At 40.4% G+C, this 25,656-nt stretch overlaps 3 protein-coding genes across 12 annotated transcripts in view; 2 read left to right on the top strand and 1 right to left on the bottom strand.

Annotated features, from left to right (window-relative positions):
• The first annotated feature begins 1,467 nt into the window (after window positions 1–1,467).
• On the top strand, window positions 1,468–7,095 carry LOC146564355 (26S proteasome non-ATPase regulatory subunit 4-like). Its single transcript, XM_085292095.1, has 10 exons — window positions 1,468–1,614; window positions 2,495–2,635; window positions 2,720–2,834; window positions 3,925–4,011; window positions 4,542–4,610; window positions 4,697–4,912; window positions 5,712–5,820; window positions 5,926–6,063; window positions 6,493–6,548; window positions 6,647–7,095. Exons 1-10 carry the CDS (start codon window positions 1,589–1,591, stop codon window positions 6,815–6,817), a joined length of 1,128 nt encoding a protein of 375 aa, XP_085148221.1. The 5' UTR covers window positions 1,468–1,588; the 3' UTR covers window positions 6,818–7,095.
• An 876-nt stretch (window positions 7,096–7,971) lies between these two features.
• Window positions 7,972–21,248, top strand: znf687a (zinc finger protein 687a). 2 transcript variants are annotated; one of them, XM_085292080.1, is made up of 11 exons: window positions 7,972–8,108; window positions 10,348–12,296; window positions 13,792–14,047; window positions 14,138–14,301; window positions 14,413–14,597; window positions 14,705–14,881; window positions 14,970–15,132; window positions 15,237–15,461; window positions 16,223–16,335; window positions 17,768–17,870; window positions 17,950–21,248. In XM_085292080.1, exons 2-11 carry the CDS (start codon window positions 10,353–10,355, stop codon window positions 18,580–18,582), a joined length of 3,963 nt encoding a protein of 1,320 aa, XP_085148206.1. In that variant the 5' UTR covers window positions 7,972–8,108; window positions 10,348–10,352; the 3' UTR covers window positions 18,583–21,248. The 2 variants fall into 2 exon arrangements, with proteins under 2 accessions (XP_085148206.1, XP_085148205.1); XM_085292079.1 differs by having other exon boundaries at window positions 13,792–14,301.
• riiad1 (regulatory subunit of type II PKA R-subunit domain containing 1) overlaps window positions 20,666–25,656 on the bottom strand; it is an 18,980-nt gene continuing 13,989 nt past the window's right edge. For all 9 annotated transcript variants that reach the window (XM_085292081.1, XM_085292085.1, XM_085292086.1 and 6 more), the window contains 12 exons: window positions 25,486–25,604; window positions 25,254–25,395; window positions 24,964–25,157; window positions 24,543–24,633; window positions 24,257–24,377; window positions 23,850–24,031; window positions 23,184–23,333; window positions 22,967–23,109; window positions 22,384–22,520; window positions 22,162–22,259; window positions 21,558–21,711; window positions 20,666–21,256 (listed from right to left, as the gene is read on the bottom strand). In XM_085292081.1, the coding sequence (XP_085148207.1) occupies window positions 21,174–21,256; window positions 21,558–21,711; window positions 22,162–22,259; window positions 22,384–22,520; window positions 22,967–23,109; window positions 23,184–23,333; window positions 23,850–24,031; window positions 24,257–24,377; window positions 24,543–24,633; window positions 24,964–25,157; window positions 25,254–25,395; window positions 25,486–25,604 (1,614 nt within the window). In that variant the 3' untranslated portion in view covers window positions 20,666–21,173. The remainder of the gene's footprint in view (window positions 21,257–21,557; window positions 21,712–22,161; window positions 22,260–22,383; window positions 22,521–22,966; window positions 23,110–23,183; window positions 23,334–23,849; window positions 24,032–24,256; window positions 24,378–24,542; window positions 24,634–24,963; window positions 25,158–25,253; window positions 25,396–25,485; window positions 25,605–25,656) is intronic.

Raw genomic sequence — 25,656 nt, 5'->3', positions numbered from 1 at the left:
GCAGTTACTAAAATTGATTTCTTGTTTTGCACTCTATTATATCACTTCCTGCATGAAAATATGCACTTTGGTTTCATACTGAGCTGGAAAGGATTAACTTTACTTTTTCCACTTTTTGCCATGTTACAGTTTATCCCAAAATGATTTGTGAAGGAAAGATTTAATCTGTTTTTGGGAATTCATATGACTGAAAGTCTTACTGGTGTCACACTGCCCACTGGTGGGGTGTGAGATGCTCCTTGAGTGGATCCTGATGGTAGGTGAATCTCATTAAAATTAGCTTGCCATCCATCCTCAGGTGAAATAATCTGCTGTCAGAGCTCCAGGTGATGCTTACAGAGTAACGAGTGTTTGGAGGAATGACAGCAACAGGAACTGGCTTTATCTTTCCAGTTTAAGCCAGTCGACATCATCCAGGTGCAATGTTAAAGACCAAAAGTTCATTTATTGTTTTGTTCCAAATTGGGCCAAGAGTACATTGTTCCTGGTAATATCAGTGAGGGATCTAAACAGATGTTCCAGATGCTAGGAACTGGGACAAACTGTTCTTGAAACACTGAAATGAACAAACTTTGTTTGCACTGTCTGATCAGTTACCGCAGACAGGAACTCAGAGAATTGCAGCTGTTTTTAGATGTAAGGACTTTCACATGACCTGTGTTGGTCTTTTCAAATTCAAATTCAAATTTTTTAGGAAGACCAAAACTTTCCCTTAGAGATCTGCACAAGTGGAAGATGAAATAAGTCACAAGTGTGTGTGTGTGTAGCATGTTGCAGACATTAAGAGTACAGTTATTTTCACTTAAAGGTTGAACCGTTTAGTATCAGTGAAGATAGTGAGTTCTTTTGATAACATTTCATGGTCATTCAGTCACTGTCAGGTGAATAATGTCAAGGTTTCGAGCTTCTAAGTTTTTTACAGAGAAATGCATATCTCATACCTTCCATCCCAGTTGTGAAATCCTCTGCCTCTGGATGATTTGGCCCCCACTTTAGGATGTTTAACCCACTTTTATTTGCAAGGCCAACATCGGTTGACCTGCTTTCTTTCCACTGGACTGTGGATGGTTTCTTTTTCTTTTTTTAAACTGAAAATATGAACTAATGGGGGCTTTGATGTGTGAGTGTGTGTGTGATTTTTTTCCTATTACATATTAAGTGCGATTAAGAAAACCACAGCAAGCTGTTGCAGCATGTACATTGAAATATGATGTAAAGCCATTATTGCTTCTTACATCTTTTCTAAATTGTATGCAATGTAAAGATTTTAATTATTTCGGTATAATTTAACCTGTTTTCCTTTAGTTTATAACAGCTTATAACAGTCAGGCATTCCAGCTCACTGTACCAGCAATTGAAATTGAAATTCTGAGATAATAGCTTAAAATTTCTTTCTGACTGGCAATTTTATGTATTTATTTTTCAGAATCGAAAACAAGCTCCTATATATACCTATACGCTATGGAATCCGTAGATTGTACACAGCAAGAAATATAAAATTTAAAGATTTGGCTTTATCGGAGAAATTTCGATTTAACTTCATTACCCACAAAGCATCACGATGACGTAGTAAACGGCAGACGCCAAGATGGTGCTTGAAAGCACTATGGTCTGGTAAGGAATTTGAATTATGTTGAAAATGAACACTTTTGAGTGCTAGCTTTGTTTAAATGAACCCGTGACATGAAAAGCTGAGTGTTTTTCGTTTTGGCGCTGTTTAAATAAATTATTTTGGACGTGTTTGTCTCGCTTTGTTTAGGAAATAATGAACTCCGTCTATTCCCTGAGTCACTCCACAACCTAACGTTAGCCAGCAGCTCAAAGCAATCATCGTTAGCTGAACAGCAGCTCTTTAATCGGGACCTGGTCATGCTACTGCTTGTATATTTGTAGTTTAATTCATATCGTTTCTACCCAACTTGAATTTAATCTAGCTGTAATTTTTAGGTTGCTTCTGGCGGTAGATTAAAAGCAGTTTGATACGTTAGCATTAGCCCGCTAACAAATCAAAAGGCTACTGTCAATATGAAAACATACATTTCACCAACGCAGTAAACAAAGATGAATGCTATCGCTTGCCTTAAATTAGACCTATATCTATCTTTTAACGTAACATAACTCATCCTTTGAGACAATAAAAGGCTTTCAAACATTGTTATTAAAACATTGTATTTATTTCTATATGAAGTCGGTAAAATCCTATTTTTACAAAGCCCAAATTGTAAACATTTATACAGTAGCTGCTATGTTCAAGAAGCTGCCTAAAAATTTTGTTTTTATTTTTTTAAGGCATTTTTTTTAAATAATTTGAGTGGTTTTAGATTCGTTTATTTGCATAATCAACCTTTAAATGCCAATTTTGAGTAGGAAAAATCCTGATGATATTTGTTTTTGGCCTCTTTTCACAAGCAATATTTATATTATTTGACTTATAGCATTCATTTACATTGAACAAGTGCTTATATTTTAAATAATCTACTATAAATTTCCTTAGTGTGGACAACAGTGAGTACATGCGAAATGGAGACTTTCTACCCACTCGGCTGCAGGCTCAGCAGGATGCTGTTAACATCGTATGTCACTCAAAGACTCGAAGCAACCCTGAAAACAACGTGGGCCTCATCTCCATGGCAAAGTAAGCAGCAATCCACTTCAGTATACTGAGGTTTAAGATGGGATTAAACCTATGATAACACAAGTGTTGTGATTCGCTCTGCAGCAACTGTGAGGTGCTTACCACGCTGACTCCGGATACGGGGAGGATACTGTCGAAGCTGCATGCTGTGCAGCCATGTGGAAACATTAGCTTCTGCACCGGTATCAGGGTGGCGCATGTGAGATTGATTTTTATCATACAACAACTGCTATCTTGGTCTTATTGCTGGACACACAATAGACAAGTAGAAATGCTTGAATGCAGTGAAGTTTTAAGACATGTGGATGGATCATTAGTCCAGAGTTTGATTAAAAACTCTGGACTAATGGTGTTGTTGTTGCTCTCCGCAGCTTTAGTGAGGTCCTTTTAAATTAATGGATACAGTAGCAAATTTTGTTGTCTAAGCGAGGAGCTGCTGGGTTTGCAGAATTGCAGAATATTTTGAAGTAACGGTTCTTAAGCCCAGTTAGTGTAGTAAATATTAGACGAAACAGAGCCTAGTGTTTCAAAAAAAGGAGGAGGATGTGGCCATTGCAGAAGAAGTTGTGGGTTCGACAGTGCAGGAAAGGCTAAGTTGTACTCTGTTATTTAATTTGTACGAGCAAGAAAGCAATCAGGAAGAACGGACGTAAGGAGTGAGCTCGACTGCAGTACAAGAGCTTGACTGGAAAGGCTAAAAGTAACAAGAAGATTGTGAGAGAAGCAAAACAAACAAACTGGGGATTTGTGTTAATCTATGTCGTAGCTACGTCATAATGACAAACTACTTTTGGTCACAGTCTTTGAACTTATTAGTGAGAGAATAACGATAATCGTCTCAATATAAGGAATAATGATCATAGCATCAGTATAAGTATCAGCAAAAACGTGGGCCACTTATTTAGGTTATGCCACAAACCTCACCTGACTCAGTGCCGAAGTCTGAATCCAGCATAAGTGTTACAGACTTGTGAAAAAGGGCAGCTTTCCACAGGTTTCCTTGAAATTCCATTTGATACTTTCAGTGTAGTTTGCAACTTGAAATTGTTCCTTAACTTTGGATATTTCAAAAGGTTTTTTTATGTGTTTGGTTGTTTTTACATAACATACATTTGGCTGTATCGCTAAAAGTTCATGCAGTTGTTATCAGTGGTACTGATTGTATTGATGTTGGTAAATGCTATTCTGCCATTTCTGTTTTTATGTTCACACACAGAAAATCACACAGATGCATTTTATTTTGTATGCGTTCGTTTCTCTTTTTTAATGTTCTGTCTTTCTGTCTGTAGTTGGCGCTGAAGCACAGACAGGGCAAAAACCACAAGATGCGTATAATTGCGTTTGTTGGCAGCCCAGTGTGTGACAACGAAAAAGAAGTAAGCCAAACTCTTGTTATTAGTTATTATTATTATCTTATTAGGGTTCATGTATTGCTCAAAAAGTGTTGCTTTCCCCCACCTTGGTTAAGATAACCAGTGAGAAGACTTGCAGCTGTTTCAGACTAGCATCTGGAAAGCAATCAGTTTATTACAGTTAACTGAGTTTACTCTGAAATCACTAGTTGGACGGCAGTGTCGTATCTTAAGGTTACAAAAGACGTGACAAACTTGACATTACTATCTCACAGCATGCAGGCCACAATCTCAACGTTACAGCATCGGTTGAATTGTTTACAAAGGAAATGTACCTCACAGAGCGATTCTGTTGCTTTAAAGAACATAAAGTCTTCAAATCTTGGCCTGGGAGCTGAAGCTGCTTCAACAGCTTCTTTAGTATTGCTGTTTCCTTAAACAGACACCAGTTTGTTAGCTAAGTGGTCTCTGATGTCAATGTTGAACTTATAAATGTATGACGCGCCTGATAAATTAGTGTTTGTTTTAACTCAAGTGTTTCTCTCTTTTTGTAGTTGATCAAAATGGCAAAGCGTTTGAAGAAAGAAAAGGTCAATGTTGATGTCATTAACTTTGGAGAGGAGGTATTTTTATTTTTTTAACCTTCTGAGCTTATAACCCACTCAAACATTTTTTTACATGCACCCCTTAACTTTTGCTCTGCCCGCAGGCGATGAACACAGAGAAGCTGACAGCCTTCATCAACACGCTGAATGGCAAAGAGGGAGCAGGTTCCCACCTGGTCACAGTACCCCCGGGTCCCAGTCTTGCCGATGCCCTGCTGTCCTCACCCATTCTGGCAGGAGAGGGTGGTGCCATGTTGGGTCTGGGTGCCAGTGACTTTGAGTTTGGAGTAGATCCCAGTGCAGACCCTGAGCTGGCTTTGGTGAGTGAACACAGGACACAATTTTTGTTTTTGTTTGTATAGTTTGTGCAGTTTAATATAGCCGCAACTTTTTGTGACTACATTAAAAGTTCTTCAAATGATCTATTTTAGGCTACGTCCACACGTACACGGGTATTTTTGAAAACGGAGATTTTCCATTTTCGTTTTAAAAAATAATCCCGTCCACACGTAAAGGCAGAAATGAAGGAAAACGCTGCTATGAACATGCCAAAGCAACAGGTGGCGATATATTCCTAACCATGCAGAAATGTTGGCCAATCAGAAGTCTAGAAGCCTCGGTGGGAAATAGTAAACAAAGCTGGGGCATAGAAGCAGAACCGAGTCGTATGTGTGGAGGGACAGTAACTGTGTGTAAGCATTTAAACACTGCAGAGAGTACAATTAACAGTAACAGTATTGTAGAAATTCATTTCACCGAAACAATAACGTGGCGCACAGTGTGACATCAAAAAATGCGCACACCTTTGACGCTGCGTTTTCTCAGTTTTTCTCGTCCACACGTAAATGCAAAAACGGAGTTTTCAAAAATATCCACCCTGGCCGGAGTTTTTAAAAATCTCCGTTTTCAGTGACCAAAAACGCCGTTTACGTGTGGACGAAAGGTGCAAACGCATAGAAAAATCTGCGTTTTCAAAAATACCCGGGTACGTGTGGACATAGCCTTAGTCTTTCTTCATTATATTTTCTGCCTTTTCTTTGCTTTTTTCTGCACAGTTGTAAGACTCAACGTGTTTCATTAGGAAGTAATTTTTGTTTTGTCTCCTGCTTTTCTCACTAGGCTCTGCGTGTGTCCATGGAGGAGCAGAGACAGCGACAGGAGGATGAAGCTCGCAGAGCCGCTGTTGCATCAGCTGCTGAAGCTGGCATTTCCTCCCCAGCTGCAGATGGTGAGAAAACATTGTATTCATAGATGCCCATTGCTGCCTGTTTTCCCTCAGTGACAAGTGATCTGAGTGTATACATGCAACATATTCTTTTTTTGCCTGCTTCAGAGTCTGAGGATGCCTTGCTGAAGATGTCTGTTCCACATACAGACTCAGCCACACCTGCCCTACCAGACTTTAGCCGCATGACAGAGGATGAGCAGATCGCCTATGCTCTGCAGATGTCCATGCAGGGAGCAGGAGCAGGTTTACCTACATTTTTTTTCTTCTTCTTTTACTACAGCCAGTCAGCAAATTATTATAGAGGGTTCATAACTTATAAGTGCTCTGTATATGTTACGTGCATAATTTGTATTAACTTGTATCTAGAGTTCACCTGTAAATTTGGGGTGAAAAAATGGCTACAGCGCTGGATTACTGTACGAAAATACCAAAATACCAGATTTGGCTTGTAGGTCATCAAGTCCCCAAAGAGTTTTAGTTAGATATTTATGAAGGTAGTGTTAATGTACAACTTGGGTATAACTTGAGCTAACTGGGGGGGGGGAATTCAAATTTTAGACCTTTTTTAAAAATTGTTTTTTCCTATTAAAAATTTCAGGTTAAAACAACTACAATTACTTCCAGTCCCCTTTTTGTTATGCACAGACATCACTGCTTTCATTTGTTCTGCAGAGTTTGGTGCTGAGGACATGGATACAGGTGCTGACATCGACTCCAGTGAAGCTAAGGTGAATATAAGCAACTGTGGTTTGAAATCAAAGTTTTCATCACACTAAAAACAAAAACCTTTATATATTTATTTATTTATTTAAAAACCTCTACTCAGGATGAAGAGGATTATGATGTTATGCAGGATCCGGAGTTCCTCCAGAGTGTTTTAGAAAACCTTCCTGGGGTCGACCCCAACAACGAGGCCATTCGTAATGCCATGGGCTCTCTAGCTTCCCAAACGGGCTCTAAACCCGACGCCAAGAAGGACGAGGAGAAAAAGAAATGAGCATAATGCACAGTGTTATAAATAAAGGATGAGAATTGCCCTGTGTGTGTCATTCACCATAGCGTCATTATTCTCCTCAGAACAGGAAACAGTTTGTTCACCTTTTGTTTATATAGCTGTGTAAACTCTAAACATTTGCCTTTTTTATGTACTTATCTGATGTTAACCCTTCTGTGTTCAGGACTTGTGTTATCTTGATTTTTTTGTTTTTAATGTAACTAAGTTACATGGTTACATGGACAGATTTCCTCAATAAATTTCCAGAATTCAAAAGTTTATTTACAGTTTTTAATTTCCTTGCACAAACTGGAAAAAAATGTTGGCCTGATACTTGCATACACTTCCATTTAAGAATATAATTGAAATATTTATTTATTTATTGTACAACTTATTAGTACAGGTTGGATTCCCTTTTGCAGGAAACATTCCTCAGAGATTTTGGTCCATATCAAAATGATCACACAATTGCTGCAGACTTGTAAGCTTCACATCCATGATATCAATTTCGCATCGGTGCATTGCCCTGCTGGAAGCAGTCGTCAGAATGGAAATGTTGGGGTCATAAAGAAAATATCCAGCTCATCAGACCAGGCAACGTTTTTGAATCTGTGCTTCAATTTTAGTGAACCTGTATGAATTGAAGCCTCAGTTTTTTGCTCTTAGCGGACAGGAGTGGCGCCCAGTGTTGCTGCTGTTGCCCATCTGCTTTAAGCTTTGGCATGTTCTGTCTTTAGAGGTACTCTTCTACATATCTTAGTTCTAAGGATTGATCATTTCTGGTGTTGTTGCTTTCCTACAATCCCAAAGAAGTCTGGGCACTCTGACATCAACAAGACATTTTCACTCAGAACAGCGGCCCACTGTGAACCCTATGATTGTGCGGTAAATCTTAGTAGGTCAGCAGTTTCTGAAATAACATTACATTTCTTCCCCAACCTAATGGTGGGGTCGAACTCCAGCGGGTCGTCTTGAACCTGTCTACGTGCCTACATGCATTTAGCCGCTGCCATATGATTGGCTGATTCGATATTTACGATAACAATTACCTGAACAAGCACCTAATGGACTGATGATACTGTATGTTAAAATGCTGTGAATCACATCATAGTGTGTAAATAAGACGAAGTCGATAACCGAATTATTTTTTAGTTGTTTTCTTTTGTGGGAGATAACAGAGGGCACTTTCTGACGTCTGCGTTTTATTTGGTCCAGTAGCTCACCGTCGCATTTGATGACGCAAACACGTATGACACCAAGTGCAAAGTGAGGAACCAACTTCGCTAACTTGCAGGTAACATAATTAAATTACAGTTCTCGTGTCCTCTTTAATGCTAGCACACTTAACACGCAGCGGATAAGATGGGTTAGAGCCCGCATACCCGAGTGCTGCACTGCTCCAGTTATTTGGACTGCTTAAGGAGAGTTGGTGTGTTTTCATTAGGAAGGCCAGCTAGCAGGTAACTGCTAAAGTAGCTAGCTGTTAGCAGTAGCACACACTTGTTGCAAAACGACTGTGAAGTTTGACTTGATGGTGTGAGAATTGTGCAGTAGTTTCCGTGTTTTTCTTTTTTAAATGTGCTGTTCTGCACCGGTAGAGTCTCTCCTCTTGGAGTTTTTCTTTGACTAACCCCTTTTCACGCCAACTGTTTTCGATTTTAGTCAGCGTAAACCTGCAAGCTGTTGTGGACAAAACAGAAGTTTGCATGTTTAAAGCAAGTAGAAATGGTATCCCAAATCTTTGACCTAAAGTTTAACGCTGTTTTGGATTTAATTGCTTTATACTTTTGAGATTCTGAAGTGAATACGTACAGTCAAACCATGCATTCATATAAATGTGTAATTTGGACTTGGTGATATTGAGATATGTGAAGTACAGGTAAGTGTTTATACGCTTTTTATTGTCTAGAAGAGCAGATAATTCATTCATTAAAATTGCAATCAAACTTTGGTCAATACTTTAAGCGCATACACTTCGACCACTTCATTAGGTACATCCGTTCTACTGCTCTTTTATGCAAATAGCCATCTAGCCTCTCACGTGACAGCACTCAGCACATAGAGGCACGCGGACATGTTCAGTACGACCTGCTGAAATTCAAACTGAGCATCAGAATGAATTGATTTAATAAGTGACCTAGCATGTAGCGTGGTTGATGGTGTTAGACAGCATGCTCTGAGTATTTTAGATGATCTGATTTGCTAGGATTTTTCCGCGCAAAAGTTAAACACATTTGGACAGTGAAGGAATGTCAGGGTTCTTGCTCAGAAAAAGGATCAACATGCTCTGAAGTCAGAGCACAAAAACCTTTTTTGTAACAAAATATCGATTTCTGCTGTCCCTATATCGATACATTATTAGCAAACAAAATATCACGATACTACACAGAACCATTTTTCCCCCCACCCCTAGAATGTATGCGGAAGAGCATCTCTGAGTGCACAACAAACTGAACCTTGAAGCAGGTAGGCTACAGCAGCAGAAGACCACTCTGAGTGCTGCTCTGTCGGCTAAGAAAAGGAAACTGAGGCTAAAATCGACCACCAAAAATGGACAACACATTAGAAAAATGCTGTCTGCGTCAATATTTAGTTGGTTAGGTCAGAATTTGAGCTAAACAACATGAAAGCATGGATCCATCCTGTCCTGTATCAGCAATTCAAGCTACTGGTAGTGGTTTAACGTTATGGGGGATATTTTCTTTATGCCCATCTGTTGGTGGCTGCCTCCAGTAGGACAACCACTCAGATCATCTCAAACTGGTTATTGAGCAGGATGGGGAGTTCACTGTGCTCAAGTGACCTCCACAGCCAATCTCAATCTAATAAAGCAACTTTGGGATGTGGTGGAACAGGAGATTCAAATCATGGATGTGCAGCTGACGAATCTGCAGCAACTGTGCAGATTTCTTTTATTTTATTTTTTTACTTTACTGGGAGTAACTGGTGAAACGAATATCACATATGGGATTTTTCTGGTGGCAGTGCATTTGGTGGTTGAGATTTAAAAACAATAAAAATTCCAGAGAGTATTACACATAATCTGTAGCTTTTACATGGACATTATACAACCAACACAAAGACCTTAGAGGCATCGAAGCACTGCCAACAACCAATTTCCTGTTTTTCTCCCTTTTTGGTAAAGAATTCTGCGTAAAATGTTCAAAAAGGGTACAGAAAAACAAAGAAACCTTCAGTATTAAAAAAAACAAAACAAGCTGTATTATTTTTTTTCAGCTGAATGCTACGTTTAAATGCTTTAAACTTTCATTTTACCAGAATTAAAGTTACAGTTTAATGTGGATTAGGGGTATATGTGGAATCTAACAAACACTTAGGGATTCTCTTCTGATTAGTAAATATAGAACATGTAGTTTATTAGAATTTTATAAGGAGCAGCTTTATCAGTGTATATTAATATATATTCATCTTCATAAATGTGTAACCTTTGTAGTTTATCTGTGTCAGCTTGTCCTGACTAAATTAATCAGTTGTTCCAACTCATTTGTTGCTTTAATTGGTTTTTCTTGCAGTGGCAATGGGGGATATGAAGACCCCCGACTTTGATGATTTGCTGGCAGCGTTTGACATTCCTGACATTGACGCCAAAGAGGCCATTCAGTCCAGTCCAGACGAGGAACGGGATGAGGCCCGGACTAACGTTCATGGGAGAGAGAGTGGATCTCCTTCAAGGTTTGCCGACCCTCCTGCCCCTCAAAGCGAGCCTCCTGTGGTCAGTGTTATTGTTAAGAACACAGTGCGGTCAGAGTCTTTTGAAGAGGAAGAGAAGTCTGCCAGGGATAAAACAGACAATCCTTCAAGCAGTGCCTTAGCCTCTCCTGTGCACGTTAAGTTGGATGACATCACTTCACAGCTTTGTCCCAGACTCCCCTCCGAGTCTGCTTTGGAGGGTGAGACGACTAATGGCTTTGAGGAATCTCCCTCCAGCCGGCAGGGACAGTCTAGCACAGAAGCATGGCACCAGGCTTCACCTCTGAGGTCCACACTGAGTGAAAGTGACAGTGAAACCGATAAAAGGCCTGAGCCTGGATCTTCCCAGCATGCGGTTGATGTTATGAACAGTTTAAGGCCCCTTCTCCACCTCAAGTCGCCAACCGCTGGTGTTCCCACCCCATTATCTCCTCCTTCCCCAGCCTCTGTCAGTGATCACCTTTCTCCTCACTCCCCTCAGCAGGATGAAACTTGTCTCAGAGATAATACACTATCATCACCGTCACTACAAAATGACAGCATGGAAACCGGAATCAAGCATGTTATGCACACAGATGAAGATGACTCAGAACCAGAGCTGGTGATCCAGGAGAGCCCAGAATCTGTAATGGCCCCACCTCCTAAGTTTAAATACAGAGCAAAATTACCACCTACTTTTCTTGGGTCTCCTGAAACGAGGCCTTCTGATCCTCCTAAGCTCACTTTTTCCAGAAAACCAAAACCCCAACACGAGGAGGATGGGCTGCCTACCACACCAAGCTCTCCACCCTCACCTCAAAGTTCCCAGGACCGCCTCCCACATGTTAGCACCAGCTCTTCATCAGTCCAAGAGGAGAAATACCCAGAACATGTGATTGATGAGAGGGAGTCGCCTGAGAGCCCACCACCCAGTGAGACAGGGTTTTTACTCCAAAATAGAAGCAGCAGCCCTGATCCCGGCTCAACAACAGCTCTAACTGCAAACCATGACGAATTCCACCATCAGGAGGAGCACATGGAGAGTGAGGACTGTCAGCAAGACAAGCCGGGTAACAGTGAAGGAATGGGTGAAAAGGTGGATGGGGAAAATTTAGACACGGAGAAGTGTGATGCTGACACTGAGGATGCTGCAAGCGCCACAGAGACGGTTTCACCTCCACTGCGACCACTCAAAGTTAAAATCAAAATGCCCACAGGCAGCATCACAAGGACTGTCACTGGTGTGGCGCCTAAAAGAAGCGGAAGAGCCACCAGTAAGGGTGTGACTGCTCCAAAACCATCACCACAGCGTCATAACACAAGAGCCAAAAGGGAGTTACCGCAAGAAAGTCAGCTGACTGCAGTGGAGATGCTGCAGGATGCTTGCGCTGCCACACTAGAAGGTGCGAGTACAGTTAGAGAGAAAACCCCCGCTGACGCCAGGCCTAAAGTTTCCCCCACAGCAGTGAACATCACAAAAACTGCAGCTCTGCCCTCTATTACTACCTCCTCCTCCAGAGTCAGTGCGAGTACAGGCAACCTGCGCACCCTGGGCCAAAAAACTCTCAACAGTGGGGTGACACTACCTGCTTCTTTACCTCTGCTGCCCCCTCAAAGCAGCAGCAGGCCAGCATCTATAGTCAACAGCACTGGGGCCATCATATCAAAGAGCCAGACCAACTTAGTGGAAGCCTTCAACAAAATCCTGAATAACAAGAACCTGCTGCCCAGTTATAAACCAAATCTGAGCGCCCCTCTTCCTGCAGCGTGGGGCATTTCTCTACCTGCGCAGGTAAGCTCTCTTAGAAATTAAAGAATTAGTTGGTCAGCAGCTAAATGAAGCATTTGATATTTTTGTAAATCATTCGAGGTCAATAAGCTAAGTCTAAAAGCGGAACTCAGTTCTGCACAGTATTAATTTGATCTCTTTTATAAATGGTAAATGGCCTGTATTTATATAGCGCTTTTACTAGTCCCTAAGGACCCCAAAGCGCTTGACATATCCAGTCATCCACCCATTCTCACACACATTCACACACTGGTGATGGCAAGCTACATTGTAGCCACAGCCACCCTGGGGCGCACTGACAGAGGCGAGGCTGCCGGACACTGGCGCCACCGGGCGCTAAACAGCTACTGGTAAGAGTAGATGTTACAATTAAGCAATGAAAGTGTCAAAAAAGTGGAAATTCAACATTCCCAGAAACAACTGAAGGTTTTTGAAATTTTGCAAAAACATGAACATTTTATTCACAAAGTAGTAATGCTGTTTGCTTGTAGTTGAATCACTACATCTGCAGTTTTTCAGCTTCTTTTTCTTATTCAAGCCCAAAACAGATTAGATTTTTCTCATTGAAGTGCATTAAAGTCAGATTAAATGTCTGAGGTGGAAATGCAAACAACAACAGAGAGGTGATTGTCATTGATAGAGGATCTGGAGTTAAATGTCGTCACTGACTGTTCACATATGAGAGTAGATCTTCTGAGGATGTGGAAAGTTCTTCTCCGTGAGGGAAGACTAAAAATCCAGCAGGGACATTGACCTAGAGTGCTCTGCCAGCAGTTAATCAGAAGTGTAGCAAACTCTTATTCAGTGGTTTTACCCTGAAGAAGTTACCAACTTTAGTTACTAATAAGCAACATGGTTAATTTTTGTCACTCACTTACACAACACCACCTGGTGTATAACATGGTGAGAGAATACCAGTTTCACTTCTTTACAGTTTTGTCAGAATTCAAAAAGCTGGTCTTGAATGTTCCCTAGATGTGTAAAGCTTGATGCTTGTGACGTCTGGTTTCAATACAAAAACAAGGCAGCTAAATGCTAAAGTTCAGGCTTGAAAACAAGACTTCACAAAGCAACGGGTGACATCACAGTGACTATATCCATCATTTATATACAGTCTATAGCGCTAAGCAATTAGATTAAATTAAGAAAATCATGATTGTTTCACCGTTCAATCACAGACTGCTAATCAAGGGTTGAAAGTAGTTCTTTTAGTCATGTTATGTAAAGAGGCACGTTATCAGGTTAACACGGCTGAAAATGAAGATAAGCTTGATTAAAGCAGGAATCCTGACATTAGGAGCGTGTTTATATTTAAAAAAAAAAAAAAAAAAAAAAAAAAGGACAGAAAATGTGGGCAGTATATCTCGCAATGGATTATTTTTCATACTCTGACATGTAATGCAAAGTGAGTATTTTTTTCATTAGAACAAAGCTGTAGCATTGTTTAATATTATAGCTCTATGTCAGTTTGAGAAAGAGGATGTTTGATCCCCTGCAGGGTTACCGGTGTCTGGAGTGCGGTGACGCCTTTGCCCTGGAGCAGAGTTTAGCACAGCACTATGACCGGCGCTCGCTCAGAATCGAGGTGACCTGCAATCACTGCGCCAAACGGCTGGCCTTCTTCAACAAGTGTAGCTTGCTGTTACACGCCAGAGAGCACAAGGACAGAGGCCTGATCATGCAGTGTTCACACTTGGTCATGAAACCAGTGCCTGTGGATCAGATGATCAGCCAGCAGGAACCAACAGCAGCTGGTATGGGAATGTTTTTGTCTCCACTCCACTGTTTTGATTTTTGGATGTGCTTTAACTGCCTCTTCCATCCTTTCAACACCATGCTTTTAGGCCAGAACAACCCAAAGGCAGCACCCCAGGCACATCAAGCAGTAGCTAAGAAAGCAGAAGCAGTGCAGTACACAGGCAACAAATGTCCTGAGTGTCAGGCTCAGTTCTGCAGCAAAGAAGAGGTAGCCGAACATTTCCAGGAAATCAAGCCAGCACAGAGCACCGTAAGTCTCCATCGTGTATGGAAGAGGGTCAAGTAATTGAATTTAAATTTCTTTGACTTGCTAAATGGACTCAAACTTAATTCTTTCCTTTTTGGCTTCTCCTGTTTCCAGTCGTGCTCCGAGTGCTCGCCTCCCATGCTGCTACCCAACAGCTGCAGTGCAGCAGCTCATCAGCGCATCCATCAAGGCTCCTCTCCACATGTGTGTCCAGAGTGTGGGGGCACAGCCAAGCAGGCACAGTTCAGAACACATGTGGACGAGACCTGCTTGCACTTTTCCCGCCGTATTGGCTACAGGTGTGACGTCTCCCCATGTGATTGGTTTATTAAACCACTGCTACACCAGTCATGATTCCACTCTGCTGATTTTTTATTTATTTATTTTTAACTTTTCTCTTCTCCAGATGTTCTAGCTGCCTGGTGGTGTTTGGAGGTCTGAACTCAGTGAAGTCTCACATCCAGCAGGCTCACTGCGACATGTTCCATAAGTGTCCCAGCTGCCCCATGGCTTTCAAATCTGCTCCCAGCATTCAGAACCACATCACTGCCCAGCATCCGGGGCTCCCTGAAGGACAGCCAATGTATGTGCAGCACACAGAGTCTGAGTGTTCACGCTCGGATTTATTGCATCACTTTCTGTTTCTTTACCCCGAATTTCTTCCTTCACAGGCTGATCTATAAGTGTGTCATGTGTGACACAGTGTTTACCCACAAACCCCTGTTGCATGCCCACTTTGACACTCATTTAACCAATCAAAAGGTCCACGTGTTTAAATGCCCCGCGTGCACAAAGCTGTTTTCTCAGAGGAACTCACTGCTGGACCATTTCAAGGTATAACTGTTATAGTTGAGGTAGTGCTAAAATCTCGTCCTCTACTTACTCATTTTTTTAAAAAAAAACTTTTTAAAATCAAACTTTATTCTTGTTTCCATCAGACCCACAAGACTCCCAAATCAAAAGGAGAGCTACCTTTGCTTCCAGGTGGTGCTTCTCTGAAATTAGAGAGCTCTGATGGAGATGAATGGATGCGTAAAGACAAAGAAGAGAAGGTGAAGCCAGAAAAGATGAAGACCCCTTCAGGGTGGAGGTGTTCATCTTGTAACACGCGCTACACGGACCGGGAGGACTATATTACCCATATGGGTGAACTGCACGGCAAGGTTTGGAAGCCTCAAATATCACAGCACCGTGTGCTGATAAATATGCAGATGAGTTCATTTATAATCACATCTGAAATGGTTACAGATTCAACATCAGTTAAGCATTTATAAGTTGTTGTTAGCTTTGTGGTGCAGTGGTTACTGCTGTTGCCTCACAGCAGGAAGGTTGTGGCTTGAAAGCTGCTGGGGGACTGAGGGTGTGGGTGCTATGCTTTCCTCCAGCAGTCCAAAGATATGTATGTTAGGTTAATCTAAACTGGCCATAAGTGTGAACATGAGAGTGTCTGTACCCCTAATTTGTTTATCCACACTCCTGGATACAAAGTACTGATTCATACATGAGCACATTATTTTGACAGTTTTTGGTTTTACATATGCACTTGATTGACATAATAAAACTTTTCAGCTTTTCATGTATTTTCAAACTGGGTTTTTGGAGACCTTGAACCTTTCTGTGTTGACTGTCACATCTATTTTATCTATAGCACATTTAAACAATAGAAGCTGATCCAGAGGTTTTTCACAGTTCATTTTTTTGGAAAGGAAGAAAAAAACATGATTAACACAGTTCAGTGGGATACATACTGAACCAGCGTTGACATTAATACGATCGATATGTGAATCGATCAGCACGCCTCTGTGCATGGCCATTACTCATTTATTTAAAACATTTCTGCATTCTCTCTGTTTCTGCACCCCTGGCTGTGAATCACTGGTTTAAAATGTCTGATTTAATCAAATCCTTTAATTTTTTTGTGTAGATTTTGAAGAAGTTTCCCTGCAACAAATGTGAGAGCTCCTTCACAACCACCTCCAGTCTGAGGCGTCACATCAGAGATAAGCACAAAGCCATGAACCGCAGCTTTCGCTGCCAGTGAGTAACTTCCCCACCCAACCTCTACTTCCAGGGAATTTTTTCTTTTCTGTTAAATGCACATTATAGGAATGGAAAACCCCGCTGTTCAGTACCAGTGAATCCTATGCATTTCTGGTTATTTTTTGACCACAGCTTTTGAATTTATTAGTGAAAGAATAACAATCATCACCTCAGTATAAGGAATAATAATCACAACCTCAAAATAAGGACTCACAGATATCAGAAAATTTGTTTGCCATAGCCTTCCTATTTTGTTTGTACTTGCTCTGCATGTTAGACTGGGAACAACCAACAACTTTTACCCCACAACGTTTTTTTTTTTTGGTTTGTTTTTTTTGTGGGGCGATCATGGCTCAAGAGTTGGGCGTTCGCCTTGTAATCGGAAGGTTGCCGGTTCGAGCCCCGGCTTGGACAGTCTCGGTCGTTGTGTCCTTGGGCAAGACACTTCACCCGTTGCCTACTGGTGGTGATCAGAGGGCCCGGTGGCGCCAGTGTCCGGCAGCCTCGCCTCTGTCAGTGCACCCCAGGGTGGCTGTGGCTACAATGTAGCTTGCCATCACCAGTGTGTGAATGTGTGTGTGAATGGGTGGATGACTGGATATGTAAAGCGCTTTGGGGTCCTTAGGGACTAGTAAAGCGCTATACAAATACAGGCCATTTACCATTTACCTTTTTTTTTGAAGGATTAACTAGCATTTTATTGATTTCTATTGTGGTGCACATCAAACACACCCCCACTAGCTGGTAACAGTGTTGGTTATGTTGTAGGCTTTATAAAGATTCACCATAGCCATTACTCCCTAATGTGGGATTTATATACTTATATAATGTCCACTGTAGGTTCATCCTAACTGTAAACTCTACACTGCTTAATGTTTAATTTATGGTACCGCAGTTGTGCCCATTAGTGTACGTATTTGCAAAGGCAAGTGTGCTTCCCCGCAGACTCCCAAATTCCCAACTGCATCCTGCTTGATGTGAATAAGGCTGACTTGTTGAAGTAGGCTGCAATGGGGAAGGAAGCAGGTGAACAGCAGAGTTCACCAGGAATTGGATAAGCATGAACAGACTCATTTTAAATAATGTTGCCATTGTACTTTTTCCAGATGTTGAATCTAAAGGTGGTATGTGTATGAAGCAATGTGAGACTTCACTGATTTCATGTGGTGACACAAAAATTGTTGAGCAGAAGGTTTAATTGTTCCACAATTATGAAAGCTTACAAGCCTGTAAGCTTTCATGTTTTGGGCACCTCATATACTTTTGTCAGACCCTGGTCCCCAGTGCAAGTTTTGGGAAGCTCGTTGTAAACTCCTGAATACTAACTTTAAAAACTCTTAAATGTATGAAGTCATAACAGAGGACAGTTATGACTGTAATTTGGTGTGTGTGTGTGTGTGTGTGTGTGCGTGTGCGTGTGCACGCGCAGGTTTTGCACTGAAGGTAAGAAAACCTTCAGCAGCAGAACGATGTTGGAGAGGCACCTTCAGCTGAGGCACAGCACAGAAACTGCAAGCCAGAAAACCACAATGGTAAGCCAGCAGTAATCCGATCACACAAGAAGTCAAACAGTAAGTATTTTTTACTAAAGTTTGTATCTTGATATCTCAGAGTGGTGAAGATGAAGCTGACAGTTCATCGGAACAGGACAGCAGTTTGGGGGCTCGCAAGAGACGGAGAGGAGCCGTGAAGGTGGAGCAGAATGAAGAGTCCACAGACAGAGGTAGTCCGGGGAAGAAGCTACGGTCCTCTTCCTCCTCAGCTCTCGCTCCATCCTCTCTTCCCGAGTCTGGGTTTCGGTGTGCCGTCTGCGGCTTCACCTCAGAGGAGAAGGTGGCGTTCCTGGAGCACATCAGCCAGCACAGGCGCGGAGGCATGGACGACGGTGGCCTGCAGTGTCTCCAGTGTGGCGCCTGCTTCGCATCCACCTTCTCACTGTCACGCCATCGCTTCATCACCCACAAAGTGAGAGATGTGGTCAATGACAACCAACAAGCACCCAGTGTGCACCTGTCACCCTCCGTTGGAAATAGTAGGCACCACGAGGAAAAGAGTTCTCTGAATGGCTCTGCACCAGCATCACCCTCCACTCAGCCCTCCACAGGAGAGGGGAAAGAGGAGGAGGGAGCACTGGCCTGTAAGGTGTGTGGTAAACACTTTGACAAGGTCACAGATCTGAATACACACTTCAGAACTCACGGTATGGCTTTTATCAATGCGAGGAACGCAGGAAAAACGATCTGAGATGGCAAACATGAAGAATATGTCATGATTAAGAGTACTCACAAGTGCCTTTCTGTTACCGAGTACCGGTTAAAGTGCGAGTTCTGCTCTGATTTTACCAAAAATTACCAATATAGTCTGAAAACGTGAAATGTTCAGATGCGATTCTCATTGTTCCAGACGAGCTTTTGTGACACTCAGGATCTGATGCTGTGCTTCTGTGTTTAGTTAATGTAATGAAATTAGAGTTTAGTCTGTTTCCCTCACAATCATGTGCCTGCAGAGGCCGGTGAACACTGTTCTAACCGTGCTGTGATAACGATGGCCGTTGAATGAATATGCTTTTTTTTTTTCCTTTTTTTTTTTTTAAAGCAAACTGTTGCAGTGATTTTGATGCGTTTCTTTGAATTTATTGCCAGTCATTTTTCAAAGCATGCTGTCTCTTTCAGTTCATTCCCAGCTTAAACTGCAGCCGCTGGCTTCTCTACATTTTAGTTTCAATTTACAGATACTTAAATTTCGCTTTTCTTGACTATTTTCACTGACTATTTCTGCACTGAGCTGAAATGGAAAAGTACACGTTTGTACTTTTAGAAGATTCCCCCTGAATTTTGCTTTGAGTCACACTGCTGAAAGTTTTTCATTAGCTTTCGCTTAACTTTGCAATATATGCTTGCATATAGTGGAATCATGGTGGTGTCATCCCTGAATGAAAGCAGCAATAATTAAGGCCACCAATACTTTACTGCATATGTGCAATAAAGCATTGGTGCTTTGGGATTAGTTTTGAGAAAAAAAAAAACTTAACTTAAAATAATGTACACTTAAAGGCCACATATTACCGTTATTGATATTATCCTTGAAGTCTTTACACATTTAGATGCTGAAATAAATGCGGACCAAAAATTTCTGGAAATTTTTCTAAGAACTTTTGACTATGCTTTGGAAAATGTTAAGCAATAATCTGACTCGCAGACACACTATTTGTAGGGGTGCAACTTTCTGATGCATTGAAATCAACGTTTAATTCCTTATAAATTGAATGTATTTATATCAGATTGAGTAATTTATTCAGTGAGCAAGAGGTGGAAAGTGAAATTGTTTTTTGTTTTTTGGTATGCGGGCCATATGTTTACCTAAATCTTGCTTTATGGAATTACTGTAAATGGAAGATTGTTATATATGCATTTTGTCTAAAGTCCTTGGAACGGCTAAAAGATTAAAACTATTGTTCCCCATAACCGACTACACGTTCTCTCGTGGTTCTTTCACCTATAGGTGTCAACGTAGCTTCCTCATCAGTTCAGAGAAACTGCAAAATCGGCATGTTTAACACAAGTGTTCTAAAAAAATCTGAAAGGAGGAATAAGTGCCAGTTTGATCGAGACGCCTGGTTATCTTGTTTAGAGGATGTTTATTCAGTACAGATGTAATGCAGATTTATTAATTTGGTAGCTCAACAAATGTTGCACCTCCTCAGGTTTTGTCACTACTGAAGAATACTCCCAATAAATTTAATCCTACCTTAATCAAATAGAGTTCACAGCTGAGGTTTGTAGGGTGGATTTATGAACTTTCATGTATTAAAACCATAAACCATAGATGGATGTTTGTATTTTCTGTCCTGATGTTTTGGTTGGATTTCATTTTTGTTTTGTTTTGTTTTGTTTTTAAAGGAGCTGCTATACTTTTTCAGCTGATCACTCTCTTGTTGAGGCTGGCAGCTCACAAAGATCAAACACTTGCTTTTAACTGCAGACTATTTTGCATATTTACATTTGCAAAGGTATTTTTATTTCTAAAACATGGGTATTTTTTTGTTTTAGGTTTTTCTTTTTTTTTCTTTTTTTCCATTTTCTCGAAAAAATACAAATAACTGAATTTAATTGGTTTTGGAAAGGTTGAAGCCAAGATGTTCAGCCATAAAACAAAATTGTCTTCAAATTAGAAAGGCTGAATGAACGTCTACATGTGGGTGATTTCATAATGTGATCCTCAGTTGTAACTTTGCATTAACGTTCAGACAGGCTGCAAGTTCTGAGCTATTTCTCACCACCATCCATGAATAATATCAATAGACAGCTAACAGTTTTTAAAAAAAAAAAAAAAAACTGTCAAAGTTAGCTCTCCCCTGTGCGTGTTTAGCATTGATAAAACAATTTCAAACCAATCATTTCAGAGAAAGAGGGAAAAAAAGTCACTTGTAACTTGGTCATTTCTTTCAACAAACTTCACTGTTGGCTGCTGGCGTAACAATAACGTTTATTAAGTTGAATCATTCTTCGGTTTTTGTCAGTAAATATCAACTTTTCAAAAAACAGTCTCATACCGAGAACATCTGAAAATTAAACATGAAATATTTCTCTGCAATTAATAAAATATATTTTCTTATTAACACATAACACAGTAAAGGAACTCTAACACATCTCAGAAGGTCATCTAATCGTGTGAGCTACAGTCACAAACATGTATAGATTATCATAAAACATCAATCTGTGCAAACGTCTTCAACACTAAATAAACCTGAAGAATTGCTGAACTGTTGTTTATTTTTATTTTATTTTATTATTAATATAGGTCTGTAATTAGCTTAAGCAGATGGATGTGATGACTCACAGCAGGAGAAACCCAATGAGAAGCAAGAGAAGGGGCTTCATGAAGGCTGAGAGCCCCTCTGCACCCAGCGATGGAGCTCCTGGACATAGCAGTGAAATATAAAGATTTCTCGGTGATAATATTCAAAGGTCATTAAAACTAAAGTCTAATATTTACATATTGATATATAAATATATCATAATAATTGTTATTATATTGTTAATAAACAATTTAAGTCATATTTATGTTGAAAACACTCTGAAATTAGGTTTTTCAGAATAAGCCAAGCCTACATGGCAGCGTTTAATGGCAGGATGAAATTTAACTTGTTCCAAATACTTCAAAATATTTAGATGACGAAGAACGTGGGAATTAAATGCTGTGCAAATTTGTGTTTTTACCTGATTGAACAGCTCTTTGTGCCTGGTTACGAAAACCAGTTAGAGCCGTTTCAACTGTGTCAAGTTGATCATTATTCAACAGATTTCGCTGTTCAGTGGTCACCATTGCTGCATTGTCAGGCCCAAGGGCCTCCAGCTGAGCAGCAGAGAGTACCTGCAGGGAAAACAGGCATACAACATTTAATAAAATAAAAGTCCTGCATTTAAAATTTGTACTGACATATATTCACACACGTAGAACAAGCGAACTTTAATTTCAATGTTATTAGTGATGCATTTATCCTCTTCATAATGACAATATTTGTTGTCTTTCACTGTACCCTGTGAAAACCTTTATCTGCCTTATTGTAACTAATTACATTTTTATGATCTGCTTTGAAATGGAGTGAGCCTAATAAAAGTAAAACATAGTATACATTTGAGCTCAGTCCACCTGAGCTCAAATTTTCTCTTATAAAATATTGGTAAAAATATCAATTAAGGGTTTTTGTATGTAGGCCTATTTCGGCACGGCCCAACACTCGAGTGAATGTATTTGTTAAATCTGGCCTCTAGGTTTGGCTTCTAGCTTAAAAACAATAGTAGGAAATAAAAAGCTGCTTACAGCAAAATTGTTTGGAGGGATGAGTGGGATACACGTCCTGCTGACAAATGGAAAGACAGATGGGTCCAAAGAAGCCAGCTCCGATGCATCCAGCCCAGCTTAGGGACACAGATGAAAACATTACCAAAAGTGAAAGCTAATTTCTCTCCCAGGTGACACTTTACAGGTATTTCTATGAAATATTCCAATGGGGGTTTTTTTTGTTTGCAGATATTATCTTACCAAGTATGTTGCCCAAGTCTGCAACCTGTGGTTCTGTCCAGGTGCTGGGTTTCCCAAATGCAGCCACAGCTAGAGTTTTTAATTGCTGTAAAATCTGAAAGGAGCACTTAATACCATCCATCGAGCCCACAGCCCTCCTGTGACAAACACAAACTTTCACACATCGTGCAATTGTGACTCTGTATCATTGTGCAGCTCTTTAAAGTTAAAATAATCTTAGCATCACTACCTGTGAACGAGTCTACTCTAAAAAAAGGTTTGTTTATGCACCTGACCAGAAAGAAAGTATTTATGAACTATTTATGATCACTGCTTCAGAAATAAGAAGACATCACAGCTAAAAATTAAAAAAAAAGAAACTTTTAAAAAGTCTTGAATGAGTGGCAGAGGTTAAGATTTCTTTTATCTGCATATGACAGGATATCACTTGAATTTTCACTTCTCAAAAGTTGCAGAGGTGGGAGGAGATGGGCTGTGGGCAGTCACGGATCATTAGATTAACAAAAAATAATCTGTGAAAATAAGAGCCTGGAAAAATGGGTGACTTAAATAAAATGAAAAGTGAGATGTGCGGTGGACAAACTTGAAGGCGCTGATGTTGAGCTGTTTGATCTCGCTGGAGCTCAGGCCACAGATGAGCCGGTTCAGTGATACCATCTCTGCAGCTCCCAGCTGCTGCGCTTTCAGATTGTTATATTTGGCAATTCCCCTCCACAACGACTCCATCTATTGGCACATGAGTCATGTCATGTGTGTAATCGATATAGCGGTGAGCATGCAATGCTGTTTCTATGCTTCACCTGTGATTGAGTCCACCCACAGCGGGAAATTCCCTCTACAATATCCATTGGCAAGGGGAGATTCTCCAGGTCAGAATTAGAAAAACCCTGATTTATACATTCAAGCTGTATGACCACGCCCTCGTTCATCTGTGACACGGGGCCAAAAGCCTAAAGAAATATACAGAAATATTCACACTAACACAAAATAACTAAATATAGGATTTCTACATACAGACCAGCAAATGCAACCTTAAGAAGTTACAGATTGCGTTTTAATTTTGACACCAGAAGAGTGCAGCGTTTTATTTGTTTGGATATTTACACAGACGTTATTCCTCTCTAACTTCCATTAAGCTGCGGAGCAAATTATACCTAGGTCAGTTTATCAGTTAAGACAAACAGGGATAATAACTGCTCAATTGGATCTTGGTTCAATAATATTAAAATATTGATATTCAAAATGTACACCTTAACTTTCATTAGTGAAGCTGTATTAATTATTATTAATTGTGGGAAAGTGGAAAAAATCTTTTATGTTCCACCTTGATTTACAATAACTTTTTATTACTGTGGCAATCTCACTGTGAGTGCCCGAATCAAAGCCAACTGTTCAAACTAGAAATGCTGGAAAGAAAAAACAGACTGGCGAATGAACGAAACCAAGATGACTGTGTCTCACTGTACCTCAGTAGCTTTTTTGCTGAGCACAGCCAGTTGATCTGCACTGTAGTTCGGGATTTCTCCAAGTATTTCTACAGTGGCCAGGAAAGTGCTGTTTGACATCTTATCCAGCTCTCCTGCTGACCAGTACACATTATCCATTCCCAGTTCTTGAATCAAATTCTCAGTGGGTTCTCTCAGGATCTCTACAGGTATAGACAATATAATCATAAGGCTTTTTAAAAACCACTTTAAATAAAATGTATTTTAATTCAAACTAAAAACTAAACTGTGGCAGAGATTCAAATAAAAAGTTACGCTGCTATTACCATGATCAGTGTTGCTCTTGCTGTTAGAGACACAAGAACTACAAAAAACAGAAATATAAAACTGAATTGTTGCAAAACAGATAAAGCACGCCTCCTTCTCACCCCTCTTTTTACGTGTTGCATTTGATCTAGTGGTGGTAAGAGCAAAGATTTTCTTTTTCAGGGCATCTGAAGGATCAGAGGACAGTGACTTTATGTAACGAAGAACATCCTTCATCCAAGGCTAACGGAGATACAGAGAGGGACAACATCAAGAAAAACTGAAAATATATATCCATTTTTAATCACAAGCAGGAGAGTCACTTCTGAGTTCTGAGTGACTTAATAATGAACATGACAAAAACAAACACAAGATGAGCTGCATGTAATGGACAAGGCAGATACGCACTTTGTTGGGTAGAGCAGACGTGGCAACCTTATCACAAAGAAGAAGGGGACCGACTGATTCCACAGTGTCCTCGGTCCAATCAGAAGAATTTCTACAGATGTTTTAAAAAAGTACACAAGACTACTACTTTAGCTTTTTTGTTTGGCTCTATACAAAACATGTATGTATGTATGTATGTATGTATGTAAGCTGGATGTCACACACACAAAGCACACTGGCTTTGTTCCCCTTATTCACTCAAAAAGAAAGCATATATATATATATGTATATATATATATATATATATATACATATATATATAAAAACTTCATGTTATATTCAGTAAGAACCATAACTTTTCTGGAAGCTTTGTGCATCTTTTATATACAGTCTATGGTCCTTCTTTGTATTAACTTTAATGCTCATTAGGAGGGTGTCCTACCCAAAGGTCTGGTGAACCATCTTAATGATATCTGCCCTGTATTGTTGAGGAATATGTTTGCAGGAAGCCATCTCCTGGAAAGCGGAGTTGAGGACATCAGGGTTCATTAGACGCAGCTGGGAAGGCTGCAGCTCACATACGAGGGGCCCTAGCTTGGGCAGATCACCACCGGTGAGGCTGGATAAATCTGTCCCCTACAAAAACACAGCAGACATCTCTAACTGCTGTTGAACAAGCGGATCAATTTATCAGATAATACTTATTGTTACTATGTGTATCCTTGAGTGTACATTGGTTAGGCAGAACAGGGCTTTCTTGGTGAGTGCAGGACGAGACGGGGAATTAAGAGGCAAAGAGCTGATGTTGGCTTCTTCCATCTTGTCAAGGAAAATAGGACAGACAGAACTAGGCAAATCGTCCACATCTGAAGGGCTACGATAAAAGGAATGAGAAAACAGATTTCAACACAAACTTAAAAAAATCTAAACAAACTTTAAACTAGTAAATATACCATTTGCTTACAGCAGGTGAAGAAGCAAAGCTGAAGGAATCTTATCCAGTTCCTGTTCAGTGATGGTTTTGAAATAGTCTGCTCTCTTTTTCACCAAAGTTGCAAAAAGTTTTTTGGCAGCACATCCTGCCTAGAAACATGTTTGTTATAATAGTTATTCTGTGCGGACTGCACACACTATG

The sequence above is a fragment of the Mchenga conophoros genome, linkage group LG11 (genome assembly GCF_057382185.1).
Source record: "Mchenga conophoros isolate Kocher_MC1m ecotype Shallow Benthic linkage group LG11, M_conophoros_male_GT1.1, whole genome shotgun sequence".
Classification (NCBI taxonomy): domain Eukaryota; kingdom Metazoa; phylum Chordata; class Actinopteri; order Cichliformes; family Cichlidae; genus Mchenga; species Mchenga conophoros.
The sequence above is the reverse complement of the archived record's forward strand: the minus strand, read 5'-3'. Positions and strand labels throughout refer to the sequence as shown.

Bases quoted from the DNA above. Each gene is read 5' to 3' on its own strand.
- LOC146564355 (XM_085292095.1), top strand. From the start codon at position 1,589: ATGGTGCTTGAAAGCACTATGGTCTG. The intron at 4,012-4,541 runs GTAAGCCAAACT...CTCTTTTTGTAG, and splicing joins TGTGTGACAACGAAAAAGAA to TTGATCAAAATGGCAAAGCG. The intron at 5,821-5,925 runs GTGAGAAAACAT...TGCCTGCTTCAG, and splicing joins TTCCTCCCCAGCTGCAGATG to AGTCTGAGGATGCCTTGCTG.
- znf687a (XM_085292079.1), top strand. From the start codon at position 10,353: ATGGGGGATATGAAGACCCCCGACTTTGATGATTTGCTGGCAGCGTTT. The intron at 14,302-14,412 runs GTAAGTCTCCAT...TCCTGTTTCCAG, and splicing joins TCAAGCCAGCACAGAGCACC to TCGTGCTCCGAGTGCTCGCC. The intron at 15,133-15,236 runs GTATAACTGTTA...TGTTTCCATCAG, and splicing joins CACTGCTGGACCATTTCAAG to ACCCACAAGACTCCCAAATC.